This window comes from Bombyx mandarina, chromosome A1 (assembly GCF_030267445.1).
Source record: "Bombyx mandarina strain Sakado chromosome A1, ASM3026744v2".
Classification (NCBI taxonomy): domain Eukaryota; kingdom Metazoa; phylum Arthropoda; class Insecta; order Lepidoptera; family Bombycidae; genus Bombyx; species Bombyx mandarina.
In genome coordinates this window covers 23670389-23697323 of record NC_143234.1, presented here as the reverse complement: position 1 = coordinate 23697323, position 26935 = coordinate 23670389, and the positions used below count along the sequence as shown (strand labels likewise).

The window sequence follows — 26935 nt, the reverse complement described above, 5'->3', positions numbered from 1 at the left end:
GCGCGGGATCGTCGGAAGCAATTCTCCTTTATAGGATCATTAAAAGGAACGGGCGGGATGGAATGGTCTCATTACCTCATTATACAAATATCCCCATGTGCGTAAATTGTGCAACTGATGAACCTACGTCTTCCTCATTCGATGCTACGGACGGGCGCCACGAACGCCACGGAGGGAACAAAACGATGCGTTACGGAGTAAACAAGGCTATGTATCTTCGAGAATTGCTATTACCGATCGTTCGGTGGGTCGGTGTTAGTATGTATTAGTAGATTTGTTTAACGAGCTACCACTTTACGACTGTGATTTGAGTATAATTATAATATATAAAACAACGAATGAGTGATTCGCGGAAACATTGGGCAGACAATTGTATCAATCGTAAAATATCTTTAATGCATTCCTGCACGTGTGTGCATGAGAATATCCAGGACCTACTTTTTGGTGACTGAGGTGTCTGTAGAGCTCCGATGTTTTCATTAATTTCATCCCAAAACTATCTTGATCCCTGAATAAAGTCCAGGAGTCAGCTTAATGTACTAGTCCAAGCTACAACTCGGATATAATTATGACACTCGCCTCTAACATACTCAGGAGGGTTGTGCCGATATCATATAAAAGGAATGGCCAAGTCTGACGTGATGTTAGATAATTGTCATAAATTCAAACTTTTTTAATGTTGATAATTGGTTCTTAGTCTACTCTGTTTAGTAATTTATGAAGTCATTGACGAGTATGTATCTTTAGGGATGATCTACGTCCTTTAGAATTCATTTTCCTGACTAGAAATTGAAATGGTACTCTTTCAATAAATGTGGCAACACATTGACCTCCAATGATAAGTTCCAGATCCTAAGAGCTATGGTGGACCGTCTACCCAGACACGGACAGTGGCATTTACGTGGTTTTGTCCATATGCACCGGCCCATTTAATAATTCCTGACTTTATTTTTGGGTACGTGCCACTTTTGCCAGATTTTCTGCAGTGGCTGAGATTAAATCTGTGTATTCATTATTGAACTGAAACCGATAGCCCCACTAAGGACCAGCGAATATTGTTTTTTACTATAACAGATACACTGGGCGTGCCCGGTTCGTGTCATAATAGCTGGTATTTGGGAGCACGCCCCCAGAGATGGAAACAGTATTCCACGCGAGCCCGGAATTTTGCTTTGTAAACCAAAAGTATTTGTCCAAGTGATGTACCACTTCGCCTTATTGAGAACCCTCTGGATTTTTTGTTGGTGACAGCTTTACCCTTCCAACGACTTCGATAACGACCATTGCTAAAAAGGTCGACACCATTTTTAATCTCTTCTTTGGTTGAAGGTCGGTGATCCCTGAATTCTGCACTGCTCAGGATTGCACGATACAAAATTTATTCTCGGTGGGAGTCAGTTTATCAGTCTCTCTATTACCTTGAACTGGTTCTTTACTCTAAAAAAAACTTGCGCTATTTTTCGCTGTTTTTCCGTTTATGGCCCTCCTCCTCTTTTCGTTTTGTTTCCCAGGGGACTGAAATATCTGAACCGATTTTGAAAACTGTTTTTGGCATATACAAAACTCTCATACAGCCTACTTACTGTTCACCGGCATGACACTCACCAGATACCAACAGTACTGCTTCAGTGACGTCACGCCGACCAGCCGCGCCCCATCGTGCGACGTTCTCGCGAAACCAATATTGTATATCTTTTCACCGTTTTAAAATATGCAATCTAAATTTTCATAAAATGTATTAAATTATATAAAATGATACGTTGATTTTATATATAATACATAAGTGGCTGTGTATATGTTATATATGTATATGATGGTGTTGGTTCCAGAGACGTGTCCAACAACAACATCTCGTCGCTGCCGCGCGACGCCCTGCTGCCGGCCACGGGACTGCGCGACCTGTGAGTACACATCCTGTATCTTTCTTTTTTGGGAAGGAAGAATTATTACTTGCCCGGAGGCCTTTCAAGTTTCATCTGGATATGTCATGGTCAGGGGGGGTGAGATATTTACTTGTAATGGCCGATTACTTGCATGACGACCGCTACTATCCCACAGGTCCCAATGGTTTATGTTTGTGTAAAAGAGAAAATGGATACTAGTCATTTATATAACAAATCTAATAACGACAACAACATGTTATTAATTCGCGTTTTTATTATCACCATTTACTTCTGACATTTCCAATCCTTTATAGTTTTTGTGGTGACGGGCGACGAAAGTGCCATTAGTCGATATTACATACGAAAATCTTAATCTGTTAAGTAGAGTATACCCCTGCAGGATCACGGTGTCTATAAACTGGACTGCGACTGGAGGATCTCATACAGCCCATTGCGGGTGTCCAGAATAACCGGGGACACAATACTGCAGCTTGTCCACTGGCTCCGGACAGTGGCACCAACTAATTTATAAAATTTGATAATATCCAACACTACCACAGGCACTGACGCTATGACCCCGAAGTGGGTCTTAGCATCCGACAGTATAGTACACGACACCATTCAAATAACCAAGCTTTTTAACTTTAGTAAAGAAATTGATGGTGTTTTCTAACACCTGGAATCGTCTTATCGTGAAGATAAGAAAACCCAAGCCAAACGAACAGCCAGGCTTGAAGATATCGTTACTTGTTATGTAATGAAACATACAAGTGTTGAAAAGCTTTTTATATAAAGATAACCGTTAGTGATCCGTATGTATAATCGTGACCACGACAACTGTCAAATAATCGCATAAAATAAACGCGTCGGAAATAAACAGTGACAGTAAAAACCCCGAGATCAAACAGTGTAAGTCGTAATTTTCTCTACGACTGACGAAAACTGCAGAAAATACATTGATAAGTAGTGTGAGTGGAAAAACTTAATCAAAACAAGAAACACGCGGATCGAATGCACCACTACGAAACAAAGTCAAGCTGCGGTCCACGTTTAGAAGACATTAACAACATTTCATTTGACTTGCACATTGAAAAAGCGAACAGTACGAAAATACGAAAATACAATAAAGTATATTTGATGTACGAGGCTCTTTTTCGAGACTCACACAACCAGCGTCTCCGGAGAGAGCTATCAACTTGGAGAGGTCCACTTTATGAGAGCCCGAACATGCTGAATGATATTGTATTTTGTAAGCGAAACGAACGACCATAGATCATCTATTTGGAGAAGGCCCCTTTGTTTTGTTCGGTTGAGATTTATAGTCGCGGTGCGAGGCGCCGCAGACGTAGGCACACTTACGGAAAAACAAACGAATCAAACTAAATTGAAGCTAAGCTATTGAACAACAGAGTTACCGTACACTACGACCGTAACATTCCACAATATAAAATGGGGGGGGGGGTGCATATAAAACTTATCTGAAAGCGTTCTATGTCTAACGGTAGTACTAATCTCGTACTCCTCTCTGCACCCCGAGCTGACCGCGCTGACGGATCGTTACTACGTACACTTATCCGACTGCGACGGGGCTACGCAAAGCTGCCGCTGTCTCAAACATATCTTATTGGATCCTCCGGATTCACTCTCGGTGCTTTAGGACCCTCAAGCACCGGTTAGCGTCCCCGTTCAACTCGTCGATTGCGACTTAGAGTTCGACGAGCGAACTAACCCGTAGACTCGACCCACTGAGTTTCTCGCCGGAGATTCTGCGAAGCACTTCTCTTGTTAGGGCTAGTGTTACGTGAGCTCACCTACCCGTCCGGGCGTAGCTGAAATAGCCTCTTTGGCTAAAATTGTACAGTAATGTTATTTATTACTACATTATTTCTCGAGAGCATTTGTAATTCAATAAACAATCACTTAATATTATTCAGAGGTCTTTATGACTTGCAGAGTGATACAAACATATTGAACATACCCTTTCTCAGTAACCGTTGCTTAGAAAACTAATATCATCCTCATAGTTAAAAAGTAAAAAATAGATCTTAAAATATTGTTTTAGTTGTGCGAGAGTGCTGCGGTCCTCAGAGGGCGTCTCTAATACCTAATATATATAATATATTTTAGTGTCGGAGTGTGGGCTACGCCCGCAACATTTAACTTACAATTCATATAATATAGTAGTGTCGACAGCTCCATCGCAGTATTCAGTTCGCCGATGTCAGGGGAGGGGGCTCGCCACGCTCCCATTTACAGATATGCCAATAACTCATTGAATATTCATGTATCGGGGATCACTCCTGAATAATGTCGCATTTCTGTCGGACTCTCTTGGAATTAAAGGTCCCATGTCATAGAGAATGTCCGGAAATCGTTCAAGGTAACCTTAAAAGCCAATATGAGAAATATTTGGGCCTGCTTAGTATGCTTACCTTTACTTAGGTAAGCATACATAAGTCGTGTAAGTACTCTGAATCCGAGGAGGTGCTTTATGTGGGTGCTGTTTTTGTGAAAGGATCCCCTATTTTACAAAACTCTTTCAGGTCCACCTCCGTATAAGAAATCTTGGAAAGCAGACTCCCGCTGTACGCGGATGTGCGAATTACATGTAATGACACCCTCCCACAGTACGCGGCGGCGATATGATCAATGACTGCTAGGAAACGACATATCTATTTATATCTGTTAGTGCAGTATCCTAGAAAGAAATATTTTAATAGAAAACATTTTAATTATCCCTGTTATGACGCACTTTCCTCAACGCACATTTGGGAATGGATTGGAATAGTGCAGTTAGGTTCCTTATGTATTGCACTGTTTGTTGGTTTTATTTATTTTTGTCCAGCGCAGCGTGCGCGGTGCCGCGACAGGTGCACGCCGCAAGAACTCGAGCTAATAACGTCAGAATGTTTTACAGGAAGGAAGCTATATTGAAATCAGTCCTTCATAAGTTATAAAAGATGTCAGTCAGGCGGCGCGGTCCAGTGCCCCGGCAAGCGGGCGCGCCGCCGACACACGCTTGGTTCTAATTGAGACACGCATACACTCACACTCTCATATAGGTACTCATAAAGGTCTTGCCTCATAAAATGACAGTTGATTTTGTGTTAAACGTTAAATGTTAAGACAATGATTACGAGTATATTATTAGCGACCTGCGCCCGCGGGATCACTCTACAACTAACAACTTGCCCCCGAGACTGACTCGTATGTAGACGTTAACTTGTTGGGTGTAGAGTAGGGCCGAGCGCCGCGCCGGTGGCTAGCTGAACCTACCGATTCAGTTACTGCACAAGTGATCGTAAACTAAATTGATACGAAGCGAACAAAGTTTATGAGTTCTATGAACAAACACACAAACAACATCCGCCGGTGACGTGTCAAGGGTAGCTGTAAATTATAGATGTTTACAGACGAGATCCGTACAGGAGATGCCGCGCCCGCTCGCTCGCTGCACGTCAGCAGACAAATCACAAATATTGCACTAACTCTAATATTAAAACCACCCAATAACAATCATGCCTACTGCAAGATTCAATAAGTCCTGTTTTATGGCGCTCTGTCGGGCGGGCGCATTCAAACTCAAAAAGTAAATCTGATGAGCAACAGAGGTGCGTGAGTGTGAGTGTGTTGTGTGTTCCACTAACGACTAACAGCAGGTGGTTGGTGCAGGAACTTGTCGTCGAACCGGCTGGAGCTGGTGTCCGCGGGCTCGCTGTCGGGCGCGGCGCTGGCGCGGCTGTGGCTGGACCGCTGCTCGCTGCGCCGCCTCCCCGCGCACGCGCTGCGGGACCTGCGCCGTCTGCACTACCTGTACGTACCCGCCCTCCTCCCTCCGCGCCTCCTCCGCACCTCCTCGCGCATCACACTCTGCTTGCACTACTACGCACTTCAAAGTAATCAAATGTAGATAACATTCACTTAATTAGTGTATTGCACGACAATGTGAGAATGTGCTGCAGCCAAGCACAAGGGCCGCGGCAGTGTCGATAGAGTCGCGGGGCGCGCTTAGTGTCGTCATATTTTCGATTTGACTTCTAAACAATTTTACCCGAATTGTTAGTGAGCTCTGCGGTAAAAATAACTCGCGGTAAATAACATTAAATATTTTCTACGAATACGGACAATTCTCCCCCCGACCTTGACATTTACTCTGTTCCTACCCCGAGCAGTGAAACAACAAAATAAATGGAGCTATTTTTCACAAAATTCGCCTTCGCGAAATGTTCACGTACAAAAATGTAATTTATTCTGCGCTTAAGTGAATAAGTTAGTTGGGTGTCGGCGCCGTCCTCTCGTTCAACCGAGTCGCGTGGCGGCGGCGGCGGAGGGCCCACGACCGCCTCTCCGCGCACCTTCTCGAGTTGGATCGTGCCACTCGCTGAACGTGTGACAAACGAACGTCCGCCAAGAAACAAGCAGCATGCTCCGTAGCATATAAACCGCACTAGTTCTAGGCTACTAGACACCGCTCATCTTTATGTATAATGTACCGCGTCGACCGCTCGTACCTGCTCCTCGCTGGCACGCTTCCAAGCGCGCTGTGTACTACACGCCATGTACTCGCACACTCCGCGCTGGGCCCCTGCTGCACCGCGCGGCGCCGGCGCTGGGGCGTGCCCGCGTGCCGCACATATGCACTACGGAATAACATCTCATCACTGATATAGTTCGGTGCCGTTAACGGATATCACGAATGACTCCCGCGGTCAAGGAATAACATCGTGTAACAAAAATCCCAAATAAATTATAATTTGCGCACTTATTGGTGATAAAACATCCTACCACCAATGAAACTATTATTAGCTATTAGTAGTGTCAGCTATTAGAACTGATTCAGTAATGATTATTTACAAAAAATACATTTTTTATGAAGTAATACGTGGCGCGTGCCTGACCGCCCCGCTGCGCCCCAGGGCCGCTGCCGGGAAGAGGTCTGCTGAAGGAGTAACCGTCTACGTTTACCAGCAGGCTGGACGTCCGTGCCCCAATCTAGTAGCCTGTGTGGCTCTGATGTGCTTAAAGCGCGGCGACATTCACGTTATGATGTCCACGGACTCCGGTGACCGCTTTGCACCTGGTGACTCGTCAGCTCGTGCACGTAAAACAGTTATCACAAGTGTGCACAATCACTTTATTGATTTGACAATGTCAAATGTTATCGGTACACAAAATGTTGACCAACACGGAAGTACACGAAATAACAAGTAGTCTCGGGCAGTCGATAAACAGATAACACAACGAGGAGCCGCGGGAGGAGGCGGGCCCGCACTGCGCGCCTCCGGACACGGAAGCACGCTCCAAGGCCTCAAGTCATTAATTAATTCCTCGTTGGAAGTAATCGCGCCGATAACTTGATGTTACGGAGCATTTGTACACACGACACTACACTTCACTCACTACGACACCACGCGTTAGGTACGTTCGATAACACGCTCGCGCCTTGTGAGTGTATCTCCACTGATGATCCAAGACGGTAATGGATAACAATCAATTCATAATAATACTGTGTAATCGTAAATGTAATCCGGTGATGCACACTGGCTAGTGCCCTATTAAAGCAAGCAATCAAACTAAAGGTCGGCTCTGATCACTGATAGTTTGGATTTAATACAGGATATTCGTGACCCAACTATATACTTTTATGGGGGTGAAACAGAATTATTATTATTATTAATTATTTTACAGAGCAATAAACACGGCAGAGTACATCTGTCCAAGAAACAGTGAAGAGTAAAGGCAAAGAGCCTTGGAGACGCCGAGAGGCGGGGCACAGTCCGCTGTACAGTCCGGTGCACAGTCCGGTGCAGCTCTTCACTTGCCCCACGGGACAGTCTCAGAGCGGGGACACACGATACAACCGCGTCCCCGACTCTGTCTCTGCGCTCGGCCTCTTCGATCGGTCGGAAACCAAATGACAAAACATTATTAACTTTATAGAATTCGTGTCGTCGTGGCCTAAAGGATAAGACGTCCGGTGCATTCGTGTTGAGCGATGCACCGGTGTTCGAATCCCAGGCGGGTACCAATTTTTCTAATGAAATACGTACTCAACAAATGTTCACGATTCACTTCCACGATGAAGGAATAACATCGTGGGATAAAAACCAAACCCGCAATAATATAATTTGCGTAATTACTGGTGGTAGGACCTCTTGTGAGTTCGCGCGGGTAGGTACCACCGCCTTACCTATTTCTGCCGTGAAGCAGTAATGTGTTTCGGTCTGAAGGGTAGGGCAGCCGTTGTAACTATACTGAGATCTTAGAACTTATATCTCAAGGTGGGTGGCGCATTTACGTTGTAGATGTCAATGAGCTCGAGTAACCACTTAGCACCAGGTGGGCTGTGAGCTCGTCCAGCCATCTAAGCAATAAAAAAAAACCATTTTCAATAAATATACTGCAAACATATTCCTGCGATTATATACGTTCAGGTCAGAATTCACCATGTTGACACATCGTAGTTAGACCGGGTCGTTTGAGTAAATACATATAGTATTGTTGTAAGGTTGCTACATACAGGTAGGTCCTGTACATACAGTAAGTAGTAGGCGCCTCGTCTCCAGCGGGCGCGCGGGCGGTCCCGGCAAAGAACCGACATAAAACAAAAACTTAAACTAATTTGTTTCAATGTTTAATCGTTTAATTTTTAAAGGTTCTTTTTATAGCACCGGCTTTATTCAATATCTGTCCCGTAGTGTTAGCGTGATGCCGCGGTATACTCGCTCCGTAGCTAGATAGTTCCGAGCATTCTTTTAAATATCTAGCTACTTTGAAACTATTAATACTAACTGTCACACTTCTTGAAATACAGAGATCGCAAAATATGTCCCAAATGAGCAGTAAAGTTCATTATAAGCTGTTTGTAGAGTAACAAAGCTCCTGCCGCGTGACGTCGATGTCATACGATCTGAATGTAATTACTGAATATACTGCAATCGAAGTCCGAAGGACGCGCTCCTCCGCCCCCGCCCCGCCCCTCCCCGCCCCCGCCCGCCGCACAGTGGGTCGATTCTATGATTTTAGTGACTTAGGGACCAACTTTGTTTTTTTATAAAAAAAATTATGTACATAGATAGAGCTCGTTAATCTCAATATTAATTGTTTTGGGCAAAAATTACAAAAACTTTATAGTTTGGTCAGAAAAATGTGTTTTGTGATTTTTTTGTATGGAGCGGGTCACATTAAATTAAATTCCTGCTAAGTACCGCGAGGTCCCGCTTTGAAACTTTATTTTCCTTATACCTTGTCTAGTCTACTATCATTTGATGCTATGAACACGTGCATAAAGTTGCAACTCTGCCAAATAAATGGATCGAAAAAAATTAATAAATACATAGAATAAAAACCTTTATATTTTTTTTCGTAAGTGCTTTTAGGTTAAATTTGATATGGATTAGTAAGTAAGAGCACGTAATAATACCCATAATTACATAATACCTAACAACAATACATTTAGTAGGTCTCTAATTATGCAATATCTCTAAATATTATATATTTTGTTTCACCTTTCGATCTTTGGGTCAGAAAAAGAAGATTTTGTAAAATATCCTCATTAGTCGACGTTCTACTTCTCATTATTGAATAACAACTCTCTGTATATTTCCGAAAATCTTTATTGCGAGCTTCCGCTGCCTCTTCCGAGAGTTTACCTATACGAATGGCACCAAAGTTCTTCATTATTGTATATCACTGCCATGTGCCAACAATTTATGGATACTGGAAGGGATATATAATACCAGGTATATAAATTAACATACAATACTGCAGTATATCTAAAAAATTCGGAAAAATTGGAAACGCGCTCTCCAGATGCAACAGAGTGAAGAATCACGTGAAACCTCTATTAAATCTTTACGTATTCCTTTATGCGGGCTGTTTCTTCTGCATCCCTGAAAAATCTTCTGGCAGTATTGCCATCATTGGTTGTTCTTACTCCTTGCTTGACAACATCTATAAGTAAACCGCATTCCTTTTCAAACGCTTGCTGTATAGCACTTTTTCTGGTTGTTATTTTTTCTTTGTCATCGCCCCTTGCAACTCCATTTCTTGAAGTCCAAACGATAAGACGTAAACAAAAAAAGTGTCATTTAAAAAATTTTCTCACAGGAAACTACATACGATGAAAAAATTGTGAAGTAATAAAATTATATTTACCGATATGAAGTAAGCACTCCATGCATCTTATCCAGGCATGTAAAGATGGCATTCCACACTGGAATATTTCTTCATTGTTTTCTCTTTGATAAGCAAGTCACTCCAAAAAACTGACGGTTTTGCTTTGCAAATATCACAGACAGCAGAAAATGTTTCTGACAAATATGAGGTTATTTTGCCGTCTATCATCATCATGTGCAATTGATGCTTAACTTCAACTTGTTTGATTTTTGATGGCTGAAGTCTTTCTATTTCTTCTGTTATGCTAGCTTTTATAATTGTCACTGTTGACTGCGTTTCTTTTGTAAATTTAAACATTATTGGACGGCAATAAAAAGTTGATGAGGGTAGGTCGTTTTCCCAAACAATTATTCCATCAAATTTCTGAAGCCTTATAGGAACTAGACTGACCATGAAAATAGTTGAATCATCAAACTCTGTTTCAGTTTTTTGTTTATAATTACTTTGACCTGGGGCTCTATTAAAGCCTATTTGCTTATAAGCAGTAGCTCTCTTGCAGACTCCAAATCTGAAGTAATCACATCTAAAAGCCTATATAGCGCCAATTTTAGTAATGCTTGCATTTTAATAGCAGCTCCCTTCTTCAGTAATAATTACCTCGTCTTTCCCTGGATAACATTTGGTCTTTTCTTGCTTAATTTTATATTAAGAAGGGTATAAATCAGACCCATTTTCACTTGCTGCTTCTCTTAGGTTTATATACTGCCACTTCATTTAAGTGAAACTAATATTGCCTCATCGGGAGAATATGGACTACTTTTCACTTTACTTGTAATTAAATACTCCTTAACTTTTTCTAGATCTTCAGGGTGATTTGACAAGTGGTTCATAATTTCTCCTACATCTTCATTTCTAGTGTTTCTCAAACTAGCAATTGTAGTAGCTTTCATTTCATCCGGGGATAACGAAAGCGATTGGTAAATTTGTTCAATGCGTCTTCGTTTTTGCCTGGATCCCAGTTCTTCAAAAGGTTTTCGAGGTGCAAAAATAGATGTCGAGGCTTCTGTAGTACATTTGAGAGTGGTACATTTTCAACATCTTCAGTATTAGAAATCTCGAGCCTTTCATGTGCAGTGTTGATAGCTTCAGGTATCATTCCTTCAGGCCAGTTTATTGCACATTCTAACCAATCATATTTTTTTCTTATAAACTGTGCTAACATGCGACTACTTCGTTTCCATATTGCACTTATATTTGAACAAAATTGCGTACAGAATTTTTGGAGCTCAACATTTTTCTCTTCGGTCACGTTTATTTGATTTTGTAGGAATTGAAAGAGTTTTTTATTATCAGACAGCGACTGTAGTTGCTCTCTTAAAATCATAATTCTAAATTGTTAACAAAATTATCAATTATAACGGAAACAGCAAGATTACAACGACAATCACAAGATGTTAGTTGTAGTACGAATAAACGAACACTAGTTAGTATATAATAAACATGGTCACTTTATACTTCCAGAGACAAACAAATGTTTACTATATTTTCTACTACCCAGTAATGGCTGCTTAACTAATTATCCTCATTAAATAATGTTAACTATCCTAATAATTAGAGAGATTGCTTAATTAGAGACCTACTAAATGTATTGTTGTTAGGTATTATGTAATTATGGGTATCATTACGTGCTTTTACTTACTAATCCATATCAAATTTAACTTAAAAACACTTACGAAAAAAAAAATAAAGGTTTTTATTCTTTGTATTTATTAAATTTTTTCGATCCATTTATTTGGCAGAGTTGCAACTTTATGCACGTGTTCATAGCATCAAATGATAGTAGACTAGACAAGGTATAAGGAAAATAAAGTTTCAAAGCGGGACCTCGCGGTACTTAGCAGGAATTTAATTTAATGTGACCCGCTCCATACAAAAAAATCACAAAACACATTTTTCTGACCAAACTATAAAGTTTTTGTAATTTTTGCCCAAAACAATTATTATTGAGATTAACGAGCTCTATCTATCTACATAAAAAAAATTATAAAAAAACAAAGTTGGTCCCTAAGTCACTAAAATCACAGTATCGACCCACTGTGCGCCGCTCCTATCTGCCCCAGGGCTGTTCCGGCCACGACATTGAACATGTTTGTTGTGAACACTGTGAGCTCACTAGACAATGGGCCCATTGCTGTGTTGTGAGTAACGCTTACAATCGCTAATCCCGATGTTTGTGCACGTCCTCGATGCCGCGCCGCTCTACACCCAACACTCGGCAGTCATAGTACCCGGCTCACTGACATGTCTATATAAGTGTTGTAGTTCACTCATCTAAACTGTTCTAGTAATAATAAGTAGAGGTCCCAATTTTACCGACGACGTGAGAGTGCCGCCGCCGACTACTTACAAACTGAAACAAACGGCAGAGAGTCTTTTTCGGATGTTTATATCCCTAGGTATTACACTTGTGTATTCGTTACAATAAAACTAAAACAATAGGTCTTAGACATTCCTGAAATATTTAATCACAGCTGTAAGTGATATCAAAGCTTTCTTATCAACTAAGGGAATGCTGGAAGGGTAGTTCGCATTGAGCTATCTGCTGTATGTCGATCCTGTGTCGCCACGCTGCTCCGGGCGTCAAAACTAAATACCTTCAAACGTGTTGGTAAACAATCGGAGCGCCTGTACAATAAATATTTCGATTAAATAAACACAAATAAATGACGGTTTTCTCGGTTCTCGAATTATTTAACAACAAAAATAACAAATTGATTGCATGTAATCCGACCTACCTTTTATGAACATGTAATTTGATCTACGGCTCTGAAATAAATACGAGAATAAAGCCGCTGAAGAAATTGATTATTTTCCCGGCAGGAAGTTGCCCACACTTTGGAAATGTAGAATTCTGTCAGCGAAACTTCAACCTTAGCTCTTGTAGCTTATAAACCGTCTGTTGAGTCGCATGAGGTCGAGCGCTGTCGTGTAGGAGCAGCGGGGACGGGCGATTAAACAAGGCCTGAGATTCGCGCTGCTGGTGCCATTTGCTAAGAAGCTTTGATGAATTCTACCGGCTCTAGACTACCAAAGAGCCACTACAACTTTTTTAAAGGAACATTATGTTTGAGGCGTTGCCTGGGTGCTGAACCAGGGTGTCAGCAACATGATGACGGCTTACGAGTATCAAAAAGAATCAATTTTATCATCGCAAGTGACGACAATGCGGCTCAAAGTCCCTTCGTTTCTGTGTCTGCAGTCAATTACGTTTCAACTGGATAGTATTACAAAACGGCAACTTCATAGATAAATAAGACATATTCCAATACTTTACCAGCTTTGGTGACCTGCAAGCGAGCCTGTTCGAGCCTGAACAAATGTAAGCTGAAGGTAAACTACATAATAGGGTTGTGTTCATACACGTCATGTGTACTCGATATTTCTGCAGAATATATGAATACCGTGATGCCGCGGCTCCTTCGCACGGAGAGGCGGAGTTGTTGTAACATTCGCGTCTGTATGTATGTGCGCCGAACATTATTTACGAGTATCGTTATATTACATTCGAGCGCACAGACAGCACATTACAATATGGCCTATCTATTGAGATATGAAAACATTTCGCAATCACTCCTAATAATAAACGCGGAAAGTGGGTTAGTCAATAATCTGCATACCTAGGAATAATCGTATTTAGGCTTTTTGAAATACTGTTGGAGTAGATAATAACGAACAATGAAAAAAATAACAATGTACTACAGCAGTCACGTATCCTACAATATTAATTAGCTTCTGTAAACAACTTTGTTTTTGCTTGCGTTTTTTTTCTTTTTTTTTCCTTCCTGAGCTTGAGAGATCATTTCAGCATAACGTTAAGTAGTAAATGAGCTCACGGGGCTCAGACCTGAGAACGTTGCTAACACTAACCTTAGCAAGAGCAGTGTTTCGCAGTATCTACCATCGGATCGGCGACGCGGCCCACTGAGAAGATCCGGCGAGAAACTCAGTGGGCTGAGACTGTTAATTTACTGGCCGAGCCCTTCGTCGCAAGCGACGGGTTCGACGAGATCAATGACCGGTGCTTGAGGTACATAAAAGTACCGTTAGTGGATCGCGAGGATCCGAAATGATGTTTTGGGCGATATTTACCATTCGGTCCGTAGGATCGGGAATGTAGTTACCAGCGGCCACGATGAGAGAGAGGGCTCTCGTGTCGTGCCGCTTTCTTGAAATGGCGCACTGCCGACTGTAGATACTTACTGATGGACTCATCGTGGAGGTCCACATCTCCGCAGGATGGGTCCAAGCTGAACCGTAGTGTCTCCGCGCGGACTTGTAATCCCTCCACGACCGGTAACACATTGAACTGATGAAGTCAATTTGATCGATGATTTACTATTTTATAATATTGCGATATTGCACACAAATATGCATGTGCCGACCTCGCACGCATTACACGTCATACAGTGACGCGCCTGTGTGGAGGCTGTGCACCCACACACACGCACACAGCGGTGCAACACGACTATTAGTGTGTACTAGATGTGTACTAGATGTGCGCGTGAAGTCAGTGGACGGTCCTCCGCTCCGGCGCGGCGGCGAGGTGCGTTCACACTGGACGACACGATGCACTACTGCTGGTCGGCTTGCGGCACGCACCGTGCCCGGGCAGTGGGTAGCTCGTTTACACAGCTTGTTTACAGCACTCCGTAATCAAGTCTATTAGTCCAACAATCATTTTAAGTTTTCTTGGAACAATAACAAAACTTCAATGAAATCATTACTTTTTACGATCATTTTATGGAAAAGCTTTCAACATATTAAAATCGTGTTTGACGATGTGAGTCCTCAGAGCGGCCTCGGGACACCGCCGACCTCTCCGCTACATCACGCTCAAGGCGACTCGAACATCGGGTGCTGCACGTTGTAGTTGCCACACTGCTGGACACATTGACAAATGATCAGTTAGTTAAGGATACCTTCCCCGCCCCCTCCTCCCGTCGGAGGGGCGCGGCGCGGCGGCGGTAGGACCGTGTGAACTCTCCCCGCGGCGCTCTCACACGACACTCGCCAATATTTTCGCAAGTGTGTACATCACTTCATCACTCCCGCCGCGTACTCGTTATACAGCACTTACTTTCGCAAACGTGACCTTCTCGCATAGAATTTAAATCAACTTTTCTAGTAATTGCTTTTATTGCTATTGCCAATACGATCTACATTAGACATTCTCTAATATTATTGTTGGCACTTGACACTTATTTTTTTGTAAAAGAAACTACGCAATGCAAACACACATACTCTACAGAACACACCGAACCCCGCGTGTGTCGCGAGACGGTGCGACACAGAGCGCTACATGCAACATTTGCATTGAAATTATTATATCAGAGAGATGATTGTGCAGTTTGTTTAATCCGACTTTCTTTTTTGACCTTTAACTAAAGTATTGGACGTGCTAAAGTGTTTCCGTTCAAATATTTGAAAGATGCATGTATCGACAATAATGTGGACTGCACATTGAGTAGCGACGGCGCGTCGAGTGGGCGCGACGCAGAGCCCGGGGGCAGCATCAGCAGTACTCTACATTCTCTCTCAAAGTGCAAACTGATTCAATTCTTGCTACATTAGAATGGTCTCTTACACTTGTACAAGCGAGCGACACCCTTTGTGCGTATCTAGACGAGTATTTGCCTCGGATCGTGTGAGTGGGAGAGAGCTGGGCGAGTACTCGGCTACAACACGCAGCAGGACACAAGACTGTCGACGTTGTGTTTCACCCGCTTGTTTAGTGGAGTGCTCGTCGGGGCAGACGACTGACATTTTAGCGTACCTGTGATGGTTCAGGTCGGCGGAGGACAACTTGATCTCTGAGCTGGAGGGCGGCGCGGTGGGGGCGCGCGGGCTGCGCACGCTGCGACTGTCGCGCAACCTGCTCCGCGCCGTGCCCACGCACGCGCTGGCGCCGCTGCACCACCTGCAGACGCTGTGAGTACACCCCATCCGCATCATCACTGAACACTGCGCAACACTCCTTGAACATTCACAAAACTGTATAGATTAGAAAGTTCATCGCATAGGTATTGTAATGAATACACAGAATGCGCTCATGCTGCGTGCGCCGCAGGGCAGGGCGAGCCCGCGACGGAACAGACCCTCGCACTCATTACACAATTGTTTTGAATGGTTAAGTGTTAATGTCAGCCTTGAACCACGAGACGACGTAAGTTGTTTTGAAGATAAGTTGAAAAAACAATGTTTCCGTTGTATTGTTATTGTTCAGTTAGTGATCAGATAATTTGTAATGACCCCTCCCCCTCCCCCCCGCTGATAAGTGACAGCACAACGTGAATTTACACCCAAAAAGAGAGGGCTGACAACCGCTAACTAGTATATTATAGTAAAATAGTACTAGTAGTAATATATTTATCTAGGGCAAACTTTCGCGACATTAACGGTTTGCGAAACAAATAAGGAAAACGATAATGTGTCCTCGTGGCTGCCTCCCCCTCCCCCTCCCCCCGGGGTGCCCGAGCCTGCTCGTAATGTCTGTTACTGCCTGTAGAACTGCTCGTTACTCCCAGACCCAGTAAAATAAAACTATCCGGTAAATGACGTTAAACAAATCGACTTTCTTATACGACTCGATGAATCGTTGTTATTGTCACGCGAGTAGGTACGTACTGCGAGTACGGGTCGGAAGCACAGTGTGGCCGTGCCTGCTTCAGAGCAAGGAAGTGGCAAACAAACGATCCAACATATTTTTTTGTGTCCTGATCAACGGCTCTGACGTACCTAAATATATTTACTGGTGGTAGGACCTCTTGTGAGTCCGCACGGGTAGGTACCACCGCCCTGCCTATTTCTGCCGTGAAGCAGTAATGCGTTTCGGTTTGAAGGGCGGGGCAGCCGTTGTAACTATAATTGAGACCTTAGAACTTATATCTCAAGATGGGTGGCGCATTTACGTTGTAGATGTCTATGGGCTCCAGTAACCACTTAACACCAGGTGGGCTGTGAGCTCGTCCACTCATCTAAGCAATAAAAAAAAAAAAAAAAAAAAAAAAAAATAATATTATGATGATACTAATAGTGTTGTTCACGCCTCACATATAGTTCTATTTTGTAAACAAAGATGTTCGGATAACACAATTGATACATTTAGTAACACAACGCCTCCGTAAGCGCGGCTCAACGCTCAGCAACACTATTACGATGTTCCTCGCAGAAATCCAGGAAATTCGATCGATCTCGAAACGCGGAACATAAATCTTCCTCTTCAAGGTCCTTTTTGAAGGAAAATCCCCAAATCTCAGCGAGTCCTGCGTACTTTTTAATTGTTTGAGTGTCCTTCTCGCTGCCCGGGCCGAGCGACCCCCACCAGTGGGCTGTCACACCAACCCACTTACTTAATCCATACCGACAAACATTACAATCGCTTTATTATACAGCTGAGACTTGCTACTACAGTAACCACATATCACCAGGTGGGTCGTCAGCTCGTTAACCCGTCTATGCAATAAACAAAAACTAAAACCACAAGCTGCAATGCAATGCAAGCTGTGCTGTTTCTTAATTAATTAATAATATATGTATGTTATGGTGATCAGGGCCGGTCTCTCGCTGATAGTAGACTGTAGTAGAGCTGTACCCGGCCCGACTCAACTCCCTTACTATTTGAACCGGATGCACAGAGGAAGCATTAATATCTGTATGGACAATGTCGCGATCGCCGCCTTACAGACAGCCGCCAGTCCGAACGTTATTATTCAGAACTTGTATATAAGAGTTCTCTTGAAAATATCATTAGCGCGTTTCAGGTTTTTATTGTATTGTATCTAGTCTACTACAATGCCGAAGGACCCGGCGCAGAATCGCGAAAGGCAAACTGTGTTGTTCAGCTTCACAATCTTCACCTGGGAAGGCGCATCGCGTCGCGAACACATGTAATCAATGTTGTCTTGAGTCGCGTCTCGATCGACTCACACAAGTGATTACGTGTTGAATGTATCTATGCGACAGTTCCCCCTGCAGCTGGGTCGGTACCGGGTAGGCCCGGCGACCACCGGCGTGTGCCGTGTACCTACATCTCGTGCAAGGTCACGCGCCCTGTGTACGAAGCTTCTTCTATCTTTTTTCCTCCCTACTCGCTGGTAGCTTTAGGAGCTGTTCCAGCCACACCCGGCCGAGTAGGTGAGCTCACGAGCTCAACCTGAGAGAATTTACTAACACCAGCCCTACCAAGAGCAGTGCTTCGCTTATATTAACACCGGATCGGAATCGTGATCCGGTGAGCAACTCAGTGGACTGTTATTTTCATACACGGGCGCAGACGGGCAGACCATTACAGCCCAAAGCAGCGATCGTCACATATCAGAGTTGAAAAGAAAATACACACGTTAAAGAACTAGACCGTGGCTACTATTCTATATACGTGGAAACTATTCTAAGGAGATACGTTCATGAGCGACTTCCAGTATGATCGAATAGCATCGTGTACTATACATCAAACATCACCATTCGTAAGTTCGTGTGTAACCAGCTATGAGTTCCGGTCTGAAGGGTGAGATATCCATTACACGATACAATTGCGAGTTAGAAGACCTCATATCTCAAGGCGCGTGGCGGTGCACTCCGCGTGTGGTCGCGTCGAGAGCAGGAGCCGGCTGCGCCCTCGTTGCGCTATCAGAGCAAATCCGTTTCGTACCGTTCCGATGATAATATTGTAACCTTCTACTTGTAAAATCCTTCCTTCCATAGATAAGTGATAATGAATTGTAATGTTTTGTTTGCGTCGCTTTAAAACCATATTACTCTGAACAACAATTCTGCTTCCAGCTTGCTTTAATTATGTGTGGGGTTGCAGGGTCTATTCGTTCCGTGTAGGTACATATGTGTGTTCAGACACGGCCTGAACATACGTTCATATTTACTTGTACGGCTTTGAACCTGGGACCTTGTAGCCGTCAGAGCGCCTCCTTTGTTCAGAGATAAATAAACTAAATGTACAATGTAGGTACATAATATATTTGCAACGTTAAATGAACGCAAATAGAAGCCGCCAAGTGATTGTAACAAGCCGTTACATTAATTTCTTAAATGCTGATAATTTCAACAGATGTGTGTGTGTGTGTACTCACGTACTTGAGTTATAATCGAAGCGCCAGCCACCTCGACCACCTCGTCACACACATCACAGTCACACGCGTCACGCTCGTCACGCTCGCCTCTCTCGTTTAAATGCTCCACATCGTTTATTCGAAACTCTCTTATTGTATTTTGTGTAAAATAAACAAGTCCACGGCTCATTCATAATTCTTACGAGCTCGTGTTTATAATAACGTTGCGCGAGATGAACGAGGTCGTTACACTCTCCGCCGATATGGGTTTATCTTTAGAAGATCATTCGGACCACGTGCGAGGACTATACAGACGCTACATCGAGCGACGAGTGACGTGCGACACATTGAACAGCCTGTGGGGGGCTTTGTAAAGTGATCGAAACTATTGAAGGTACGATCTAATGGCGGCCCCGCTACGTTCTCGTTCTGATAATACGAGGACAAGGTACATGGTACATATCTACTCAGTAACAAGGACCGGCCGAGTCGATGCAGCCCCCCGGAGTTCACATCATGACTTGTCTTGTTAAGATCGTGGTCGTCTCTTGAAACAAAAATGTCACAAATTATATAAATGTTATTTGTTATTTTGTCGATGAAGATATCGGCTCGCACGCGGCGCACGTCCTCGCTCTCAGATGAAGTCACGTTTACCACACATACTCATACTTTATTCATTTATTAACTTTTAAACCCGCTAGTAGTCTTCTGAATTATTATTATGATTTAATTACATTAATTACAATATATAATTTCTGAACCGTGTTCTGGAGCGAGAGCTCGGACGCGTCACGGACAACAGTTCCCGTTGATTGTATGTATGTAGAGCACGCTGAGCACGTGAGGTTCAATGTGGAGTGTGTTGTGTATGCAGACGGGTGAGACGTGATGTCGCGTGCCGGCACAAGGCTGGGCCGTCTCCTTGTTGTTTATTTACATTACACAGTTGGGTCGGGCATTGCCATTGCATTGACGACTCACCGCGATGCCCGTCTTCCTGCGAAGCAAAGGATCACGAGGAACACAATCATTATGCAACAGAAGATTCAGCTCGGATCAACTAGACAGTCCTAACGAAACAGAAGCGAAGGCTCAGATCCTTACTGGAACTTACTGTAGGCCATACTGTAAGCACTCACGAGTTGGTTCTACGATCCTGCCTCTTTCCTCTGGGAAGGCTTGTGGGTCGATTTGAAGAGTGGGAAGGGCGTCATATTATTATTTTTTTATTGCCCTTGTAGGCAGACGAACATACGGCCCACCTATTAATGAGTGGTACCGTCGTCCATGGACGTCTGCAATGCAGAGGGCAGAGCCAATCCGCTGCCTACCGTTAAATACTCTGCATAAACCTCGTTTGAAGAAGAACGTATCATAGCGCTCGGGAAACACAGTGAAGGGGAGCTCATTCCAATGGATGGTACGTGGCAAAAAAGATCTCTGAAAGCGCACTGTGGATGAACGCAGTGGTTCCAGGTAGTATGGATGAACTCTACTCCGGTTGCGGGCGGTGCGATGGTAAAAACGTCATATAATCCAATTGAAACTTTGAGCTCGTGTTTCAAGATCAGTGGGGGTACCTATTAATCATTTGATGTGTATTCCAATAACCCTATACTTAGTCTGGCCATAAATACTGTTACAATTAAAAATAAACAAATAAAATATTACATTTGAATTTGGAATCTGTCATTTTTAGATGATTGCTCATTGAGTTTTCTCATTTTGGCGCCAATACATTGTACAATATATTGCGATATTAAAATGGAGTGGGGTGATAAAGAGAACCGAATCGCTGTGATTGTATTACACAAAGTAGGTATGGAGCCAAATGCAATTTTTAAAACTCTCCATACGCTTGGTATTAGTAAAATGTTTGTGTATCGGGCTATTAATAGGTGCAATGAAACCTCCTCTGTTTGTGACAGAAAAAGACCTGGCCGTCTACGTAGTGTTCGTATGAAAAAAGTGGTCAAAGCAGTAAGGGAAAGAATTCGAAGAAATCCTGTCCGAAAGCAAAAGATTTTATCTCGGGAGATGAAGGTAGCACCTAGAACCATGTCGCGTATTTTAAAAGATGACTTAGGACTTGCAGCCTATAAGACACGTACTGGTTAATTCTTAACTGATAATTTAAAAGAGAATAGGGTGGTAAAATCGAAACAACTACTGAAGCGGTACGCAAAGGGGGGTCGTAGAAAAATTTTGTTTACGGATGAGATTTTTTTTACAATTGAGCAACATTTTAACAAACAAAATGACTGTATTTATGCTCAAAGCTCTAAGGAAGCTTCCCAATTAGTCGGCAGAGTGCAAAGTCGGCACTATCCGACTTCAGTGATGTTTTGGTGAGGTATTAGCTATGAAGTAGTGACCGCGCCATACTTTTGTGAAAAAGGTATCAAAACATCGGCACAAGTGTATCAAGATACCAATCTTGAGAAGGTAGTGAAGCCCCTTAACAACATCATGTTCAATAATCAAGAATGGTCCTTCCAGCAAGACTCGGCGCCAGGTCATAAAGCTCGGTCTACGCAGTCTTGGTTGGAAACGAACGTTTCGGACTTCATCAGAACTGAAGACTGGCCGTCGTCTAGTCCCGATCTTAATCCGTTGGATTATGATTTATGGTCAGTTTTAGAGAGTACGCCTTGCTCTAAACGCCATGATAATTTGGAGTCCCTAAAACAATCCGTACGATTGGCAGTGAAAAATTTTCCCATGGAAAGAGTGCGTGCTTCTATTGATAACTTAAAAGTCGTCGTGGCCTAAAGGATAAAACATTTTTTTTTTTTATGATTGAATGATTACTGATGGCCCGGAGGCCTTTTCAGTTTCACAGGCGAGCAAAGGCTCAGCCAGGAGGGATGGGATTTGCTAACAGCTACCCGAGCGCCCCGAAGGAGACCTAACAGCTCAAGAGCAGCTGCTTCGCGAATGAACCTACTACCGGATCGGAATCGCGACCCGCTGAGAAGATCCGGCGAGAAACTCAGCGAGCTGATTCATGGGTTAAGTTGCACGGCGAACTCTTTGTCGAGTTCGACGAGTACGGTTACCGGGGTCCCTAAGCCTGCTCCTAGTGTTAGAGCTGAAGGCGTCTAATGCAAAGGTTATTAGATCTAATGGATCCGTAAGGACGTGTCTAGGGCGTCGACGGTGACTGGCTCCTACATGATCAGGATTCGGGGAGTAGTTAGCGGCGGCAACGATAAGGCGATTATCATGACGCATAGCCTTATCAAAGTACCGTTCCGACGCTGACTTCATGTATTTCTGGATAGATTCGAGGCCCAAGTCGTCGTGTGGGTCAACGTTCCTCACGAACCACGGAGCTCCGACGGCTAACCTGCAAAAGCGGGATTTTAGAGATTGGAGGGTGTCTATATGTGTGCGGGCCGCGTGAGCGAACACCACACTCGCGTAAGTCATGACGGGCCTTATGCAAGTTTTGTAAAGTGTCACGTTGTTCCGAAGGGACATTTTACTCCGCTTACAGATCATGGGATAGAGTCTGCCGAGAATAAATGCGCACGGTCGCGAACTGTTTATATGCGGGCGGAATGTTATGGATGCATCCAGGGTGACTCCCAGGTACTTGACCTTCCTGGCCCAGGGTATGGGTTGTCTAAAGAGAGTAATCGGGGGTGTGGGATAAAACGTCCGGTGCATTCGTATGTAGCGATGCACCGGTGTTCGAATCCCGCAGGCGGGTACCAATTTTTCTAATGAAATACGTACTCAACAAATGTTCTCCGATTGATTTCTACGGTGAAGGAATAACATCTTGTAATAAAAATCAAACCCGCAAAATTATTATTTGCGTAATCACTGGTGGTAGGACCTCTTGGGAGTCCGCACGGGTAGGTACCACCACTCCGCCTATTTCCGCCGTGAAGCAGTAATGCGTTTCGGTTCGAAGGGTTAGCCGTTGTAACTATACTGAGACCTCAGAACTTATATCTCCAGGTGGGTGGCGCGTTTACGTTGTAGATGTCTATGGGCTCCAGTAACCACTTAACGCCAGGTGGGCTGTAAGCTCGTCCATCAATCTAAGCAATAAAAAAAAAAAAAACTGGCCTCAACGTTTAACGGACTGTATTGCAACCAATAGAGACCACTGCGAATAAGCTTTTTATACTTTAAATTGTTTTATATTTATGTATTAAATTAAACTAACACATTGTAAAAGTAATAAATGTTATTCGCAATAGATTTTTTTTTATTTTTTATTGTAACAATATTTATGGCCAGACTAAGTACTTTCCAATAATTATGGATTCCAATAACTTGAACATAAGAATTAAAAATGTACCATAGATAACACAAAAAAAATTAAGCTAAGAATTCGAATACGCTGAGTCTCGCCTTAACTTTAAAAATCAATAGTTAACGAGGTGAATGTCCTCTGTACTCGTGTTACTTTAGTAAAAAAAAACCAAGTGATAGTATCAGTATAGGAGCCCCCCTCCACCCGCCGCCCCCGCGCCTTATCTCGGTCCTAGATAGAGCCTGTCACTATACGTTATCCTTTATCTCGTGAAGTGTGCGCTGACCGCGCTGACCGCTGCGTGACGACAAGACGTCGACCCGGTGTCCCGGCGCCGCGGCACCCCCGGAGCACCCTCGTGTTTTATTCCATTTGACTCCATGCAGATGAGGGTCGTACGAGTTGTCGATAATCCCGTTATCACGGATCGTATGGAACTTCTGGGTCTGCTCTTCTCTTTGTGTGTTTTGTACCGTTCCATGGGAACTGTTTTGAGGCATTGAGATGATCCCTCCTTCTCCTTTTTCTCCGCAGCAGTCAGGGCTTGGCTGTACCTTCCTTGACATCAGCTGTGTTGGCATAACTGATGTCCATAAGCGATGGTACTACTTACCATCAGGTGGACCGTATGCTCGTCTGGCAATAAAAGCCACCCCGTTTTCATACGGCAACGCATAGAGGCTGCTTGGCAGACACGAACTGGATTGTGGCATCTGAAAATTAAGTAAAGTCACCTCAAGTCGAATAATTCGTATTCTTGAAGGGGCAGCTCCAAACTAATGTTTGTGAATGGTTTGTGATTTTCCAATTTTTCTTGCGTAAGAACATTATTAAAATTATAATAAACATTGTTCAATACTGCCTACGACTTAATCACGGCTTATTATTTTCTCTCTTATTGGTAGGCAGCGGCTTGGCTCTGCCCCTGGAATTGCTGAACTCCATGGGCGACGGTAACCGCTCACCATCAGGTGGGCCGTATGCCCGTCTGCGTACAAAGGCAATAAAAAAAAAAACATTTTATACCTTTCTGGTACGTTAGAGTTTTTGTAAAAGTCGCGTTGATTTTTGTTTGGCTCTACGACGACCGAAGGAAGTATTGCACAAAATAGAAATAATAGAATACATATAGTTTAAGACTCTGTCAAGAAGGTTCCGGGAAAAGATCAATAATACATCAAATGTGATTTATTCATCCAAATTTGTTTTATCAGTTTCATAGTATTATTTTACCCCAACGAATAATCCAATCATCAAAACCTTTTTTAAACGCTTTAGATCGACTCTGGCGTGGTATTTTCGGTATTCGGTATCAGTTCAGTCGGAAGGCGCCACGTTGAAGCTGGTTGGTGTTTGTATGTTGATCTCGTAACTCGTAACCGCGTCTCGTCCGTCAACAGGAACATTGCGTTACGTGAATGTTGCGTCGAAATTGACTCGCGTACGTCTCCCGCGACTTATGCTATTGGGTTTTTAGAGAAAAATTCAGGTCTAATTGGACGAGGCAAGCGGCAATATGTTTCAAACCTATCGACTCATTAGATGCAGAAAACGGCTCTCTATCGCAAAATTGAATGAAGATTTTCGGACACTATTTCCTTCACTTTTGCAAGTGAACTTCATTTACAGGCGAGGCAAATCTACCATCACATCTCGACCACTTTCGAACGCTCTGTACCACTCATACGTGTACAACGTGCTGTGCATACACTCGATTCACCTCAAGCCCTGTGTAACATTTTCGCTGACTCCGAACACAAAATTTCATTGACGATGCAAAATTTAACAAACTCTTTGTTCGATGTCGTTTTACGAAATTCTTATTACACATTAGCGTAATAACTAAGCACAGCAAATCTAATTAAAAGCTGTAATTAAACTCCGCGCCAAAATGGAAAACAGTTGCTGTAATTTAACAACAACAAAAAAAAAACAATTGAGCTAAGAACCACAAACAAATCAGCCGTTCTCGATCCTTCTTCGACTGAACGTATCAACATGACACTAGTGAAACCGCTCGAGTGTTTCTCAACTAATCGTCTCAGGACACACAGAATATCTTATATATAATAATATGTATATGTACTTAAAGTAACGAAGCTGATTGTATTAACGGTAATGTATTTGTCGCCAGGAGTCTCTCCGGGAACCTGATCACCGAGCTGTCAGACTCCTCGCTGCCTCCGCTGCCCGCGCTGCACACGCTGTATGTATTCACGCTACTGCTCACAATCATACGGACACTCCAGCACACCGACACCCCCGTCGCTAGCAGCAGCCGGTCCAGGAGCTAGTCAACGCGTACCTCACGTTACGTAGGCTCAGCGACACTCAGCTCGCAGCTCCACGAGCGGACTACTCGTATCGTTTACTATTGCACGTTGTGTTTCTACAAAGTCCCATACTGCTGAGATACAGCTATGAAGCTACGCTAGTAGGTACGACTCTATTATATTCAGAGCGCGTGTCGTTGGATCCACCAATTTTCACATGGATGAGACAATCAGCGCGAGCGCCCTCCCACTCGCTCGTTCGGTCACTCACGTCACGTCACGACACGACACGACACGACACGACACGACACGGCAGCTTATTGCACTACTTACAGGCCTCATTCTGTATTGGGTCTTTCACATGTTCTGAAGAGATTTTTAGAAGAGAAATTATAATTATTGCGAGAACTAAAGTAACGTTCTAAAACCTTCTGATGTCCTCATCACTCATGGCCGCCTTGTTATTAAAGATTAAAAAACGTACTTTGCGAATAACAAGAATCACCTCATACACATAGTATTATTCTGCCTAAATTATTAATACATTGTCACTCACAGATTTTTGTTTAGAGCTACTTACAGCTAATTATTTTACCGCAGATCTATTAAATATAATGGAAGATCTGTGTAGGGTGCTCATTAGTAGGTACACAGCCCGGAGGCCGCGGCGGCGTCGTGTGTGGTCTCCGGCCCTGCTCTAGTTATCCCAATCCAATAAATGTAGTATGTACCTATAGGGAAGCACCCGCGCGGGAGGAAACTCTTCAAATCGAAAACTTCCAATACGTGCTCGGAGAGTTCTTGAAACCTCTGTGGATGAGGCTCGCACTCGCTTGTGATAATACATATAAAGTAACATTATTCTCATTCTGACAATTTGGACATCGAACTTCGAGAGAGTCGGCCATGACAGGCCTCAGCAGCGATGAGCCCGGGGCCTCGCGTGCCCATCACTTAACAGAGACATATCGATAAGAGCGTTCTACTAATTGAACAATAATTAGATATTATATCCATAACGATAGCTCGGCTCGGAGGCGGACTAGGTACCTATTGGTTCGTGTGCGGCGGTAATGGCTCCACATCCATTAGCAGTGCCTATAAATCCGACCGAGGTAGCTCCCCGGGGACGTTGACCCCGCACCGCAGCTCAGCGCCTCTCCGCGTTTACATACCTACAATAATCGATCATGTATTCACTTTTCAAGATTAAAAGGTGTTTCCAATACGGTTTTACGTTCCAGTGCATTGGAACAATACAATGTTTGA

The 26935-nt window shown here is 43.5% G+C and overlaps 1 protein-coding gene and 1 long non-coding RNA gene across 6 annotated transcripts in view; one reads left to right on the top strand and one right to left on the bottom strand.

Annotated features, from left to right (window-relative positions):
• Positions 1-26935, top strand: part of LOC114248009 (follicle-stimulating hormone receptor-like) — a 65588-nt gene that overhangs the window by 7946 nt on the left and 30707 nt on the right. Inside the window, exons 2-5 of one of the 5 annotated variants that reach the window (XM_089739265.1) lie at positions 1830-1901; positions 5556-5696; positions 15849-15989; positions 25528-25599. In XM_089739265.1, coding sequence (XP_089595391.1) covers positions 1830-1901; positions 5556-5696; positions 15849-15989; positions 25528-25599 — 426 coding nt within the window. Of the gene's footprint in view, positions 1-1829; positions 1902-5555; positions 5697-14172; positions 14673-15848; positions 15990-25527; positions 25600-26935 lie in introns of those variants that run through there. The other 4 variants (XM_089739268.1, XM_089739267.1, XM_089739264.1 and 1 more) reach the window with 4 other exon arrangements.
• LOC149499657 (uncharacterized) lies at positions 9484-11483 on the bottom strand. The gene is made up of 2 exons (XR_016325588.1): positions 10041-11483; positions 9484-9931 (listed from the first exon to the last, which is right to left on the bottom strand). It is a non-coding gene; the product is annotated as an uncharacterized LOC149499657 (long non-coding RNA).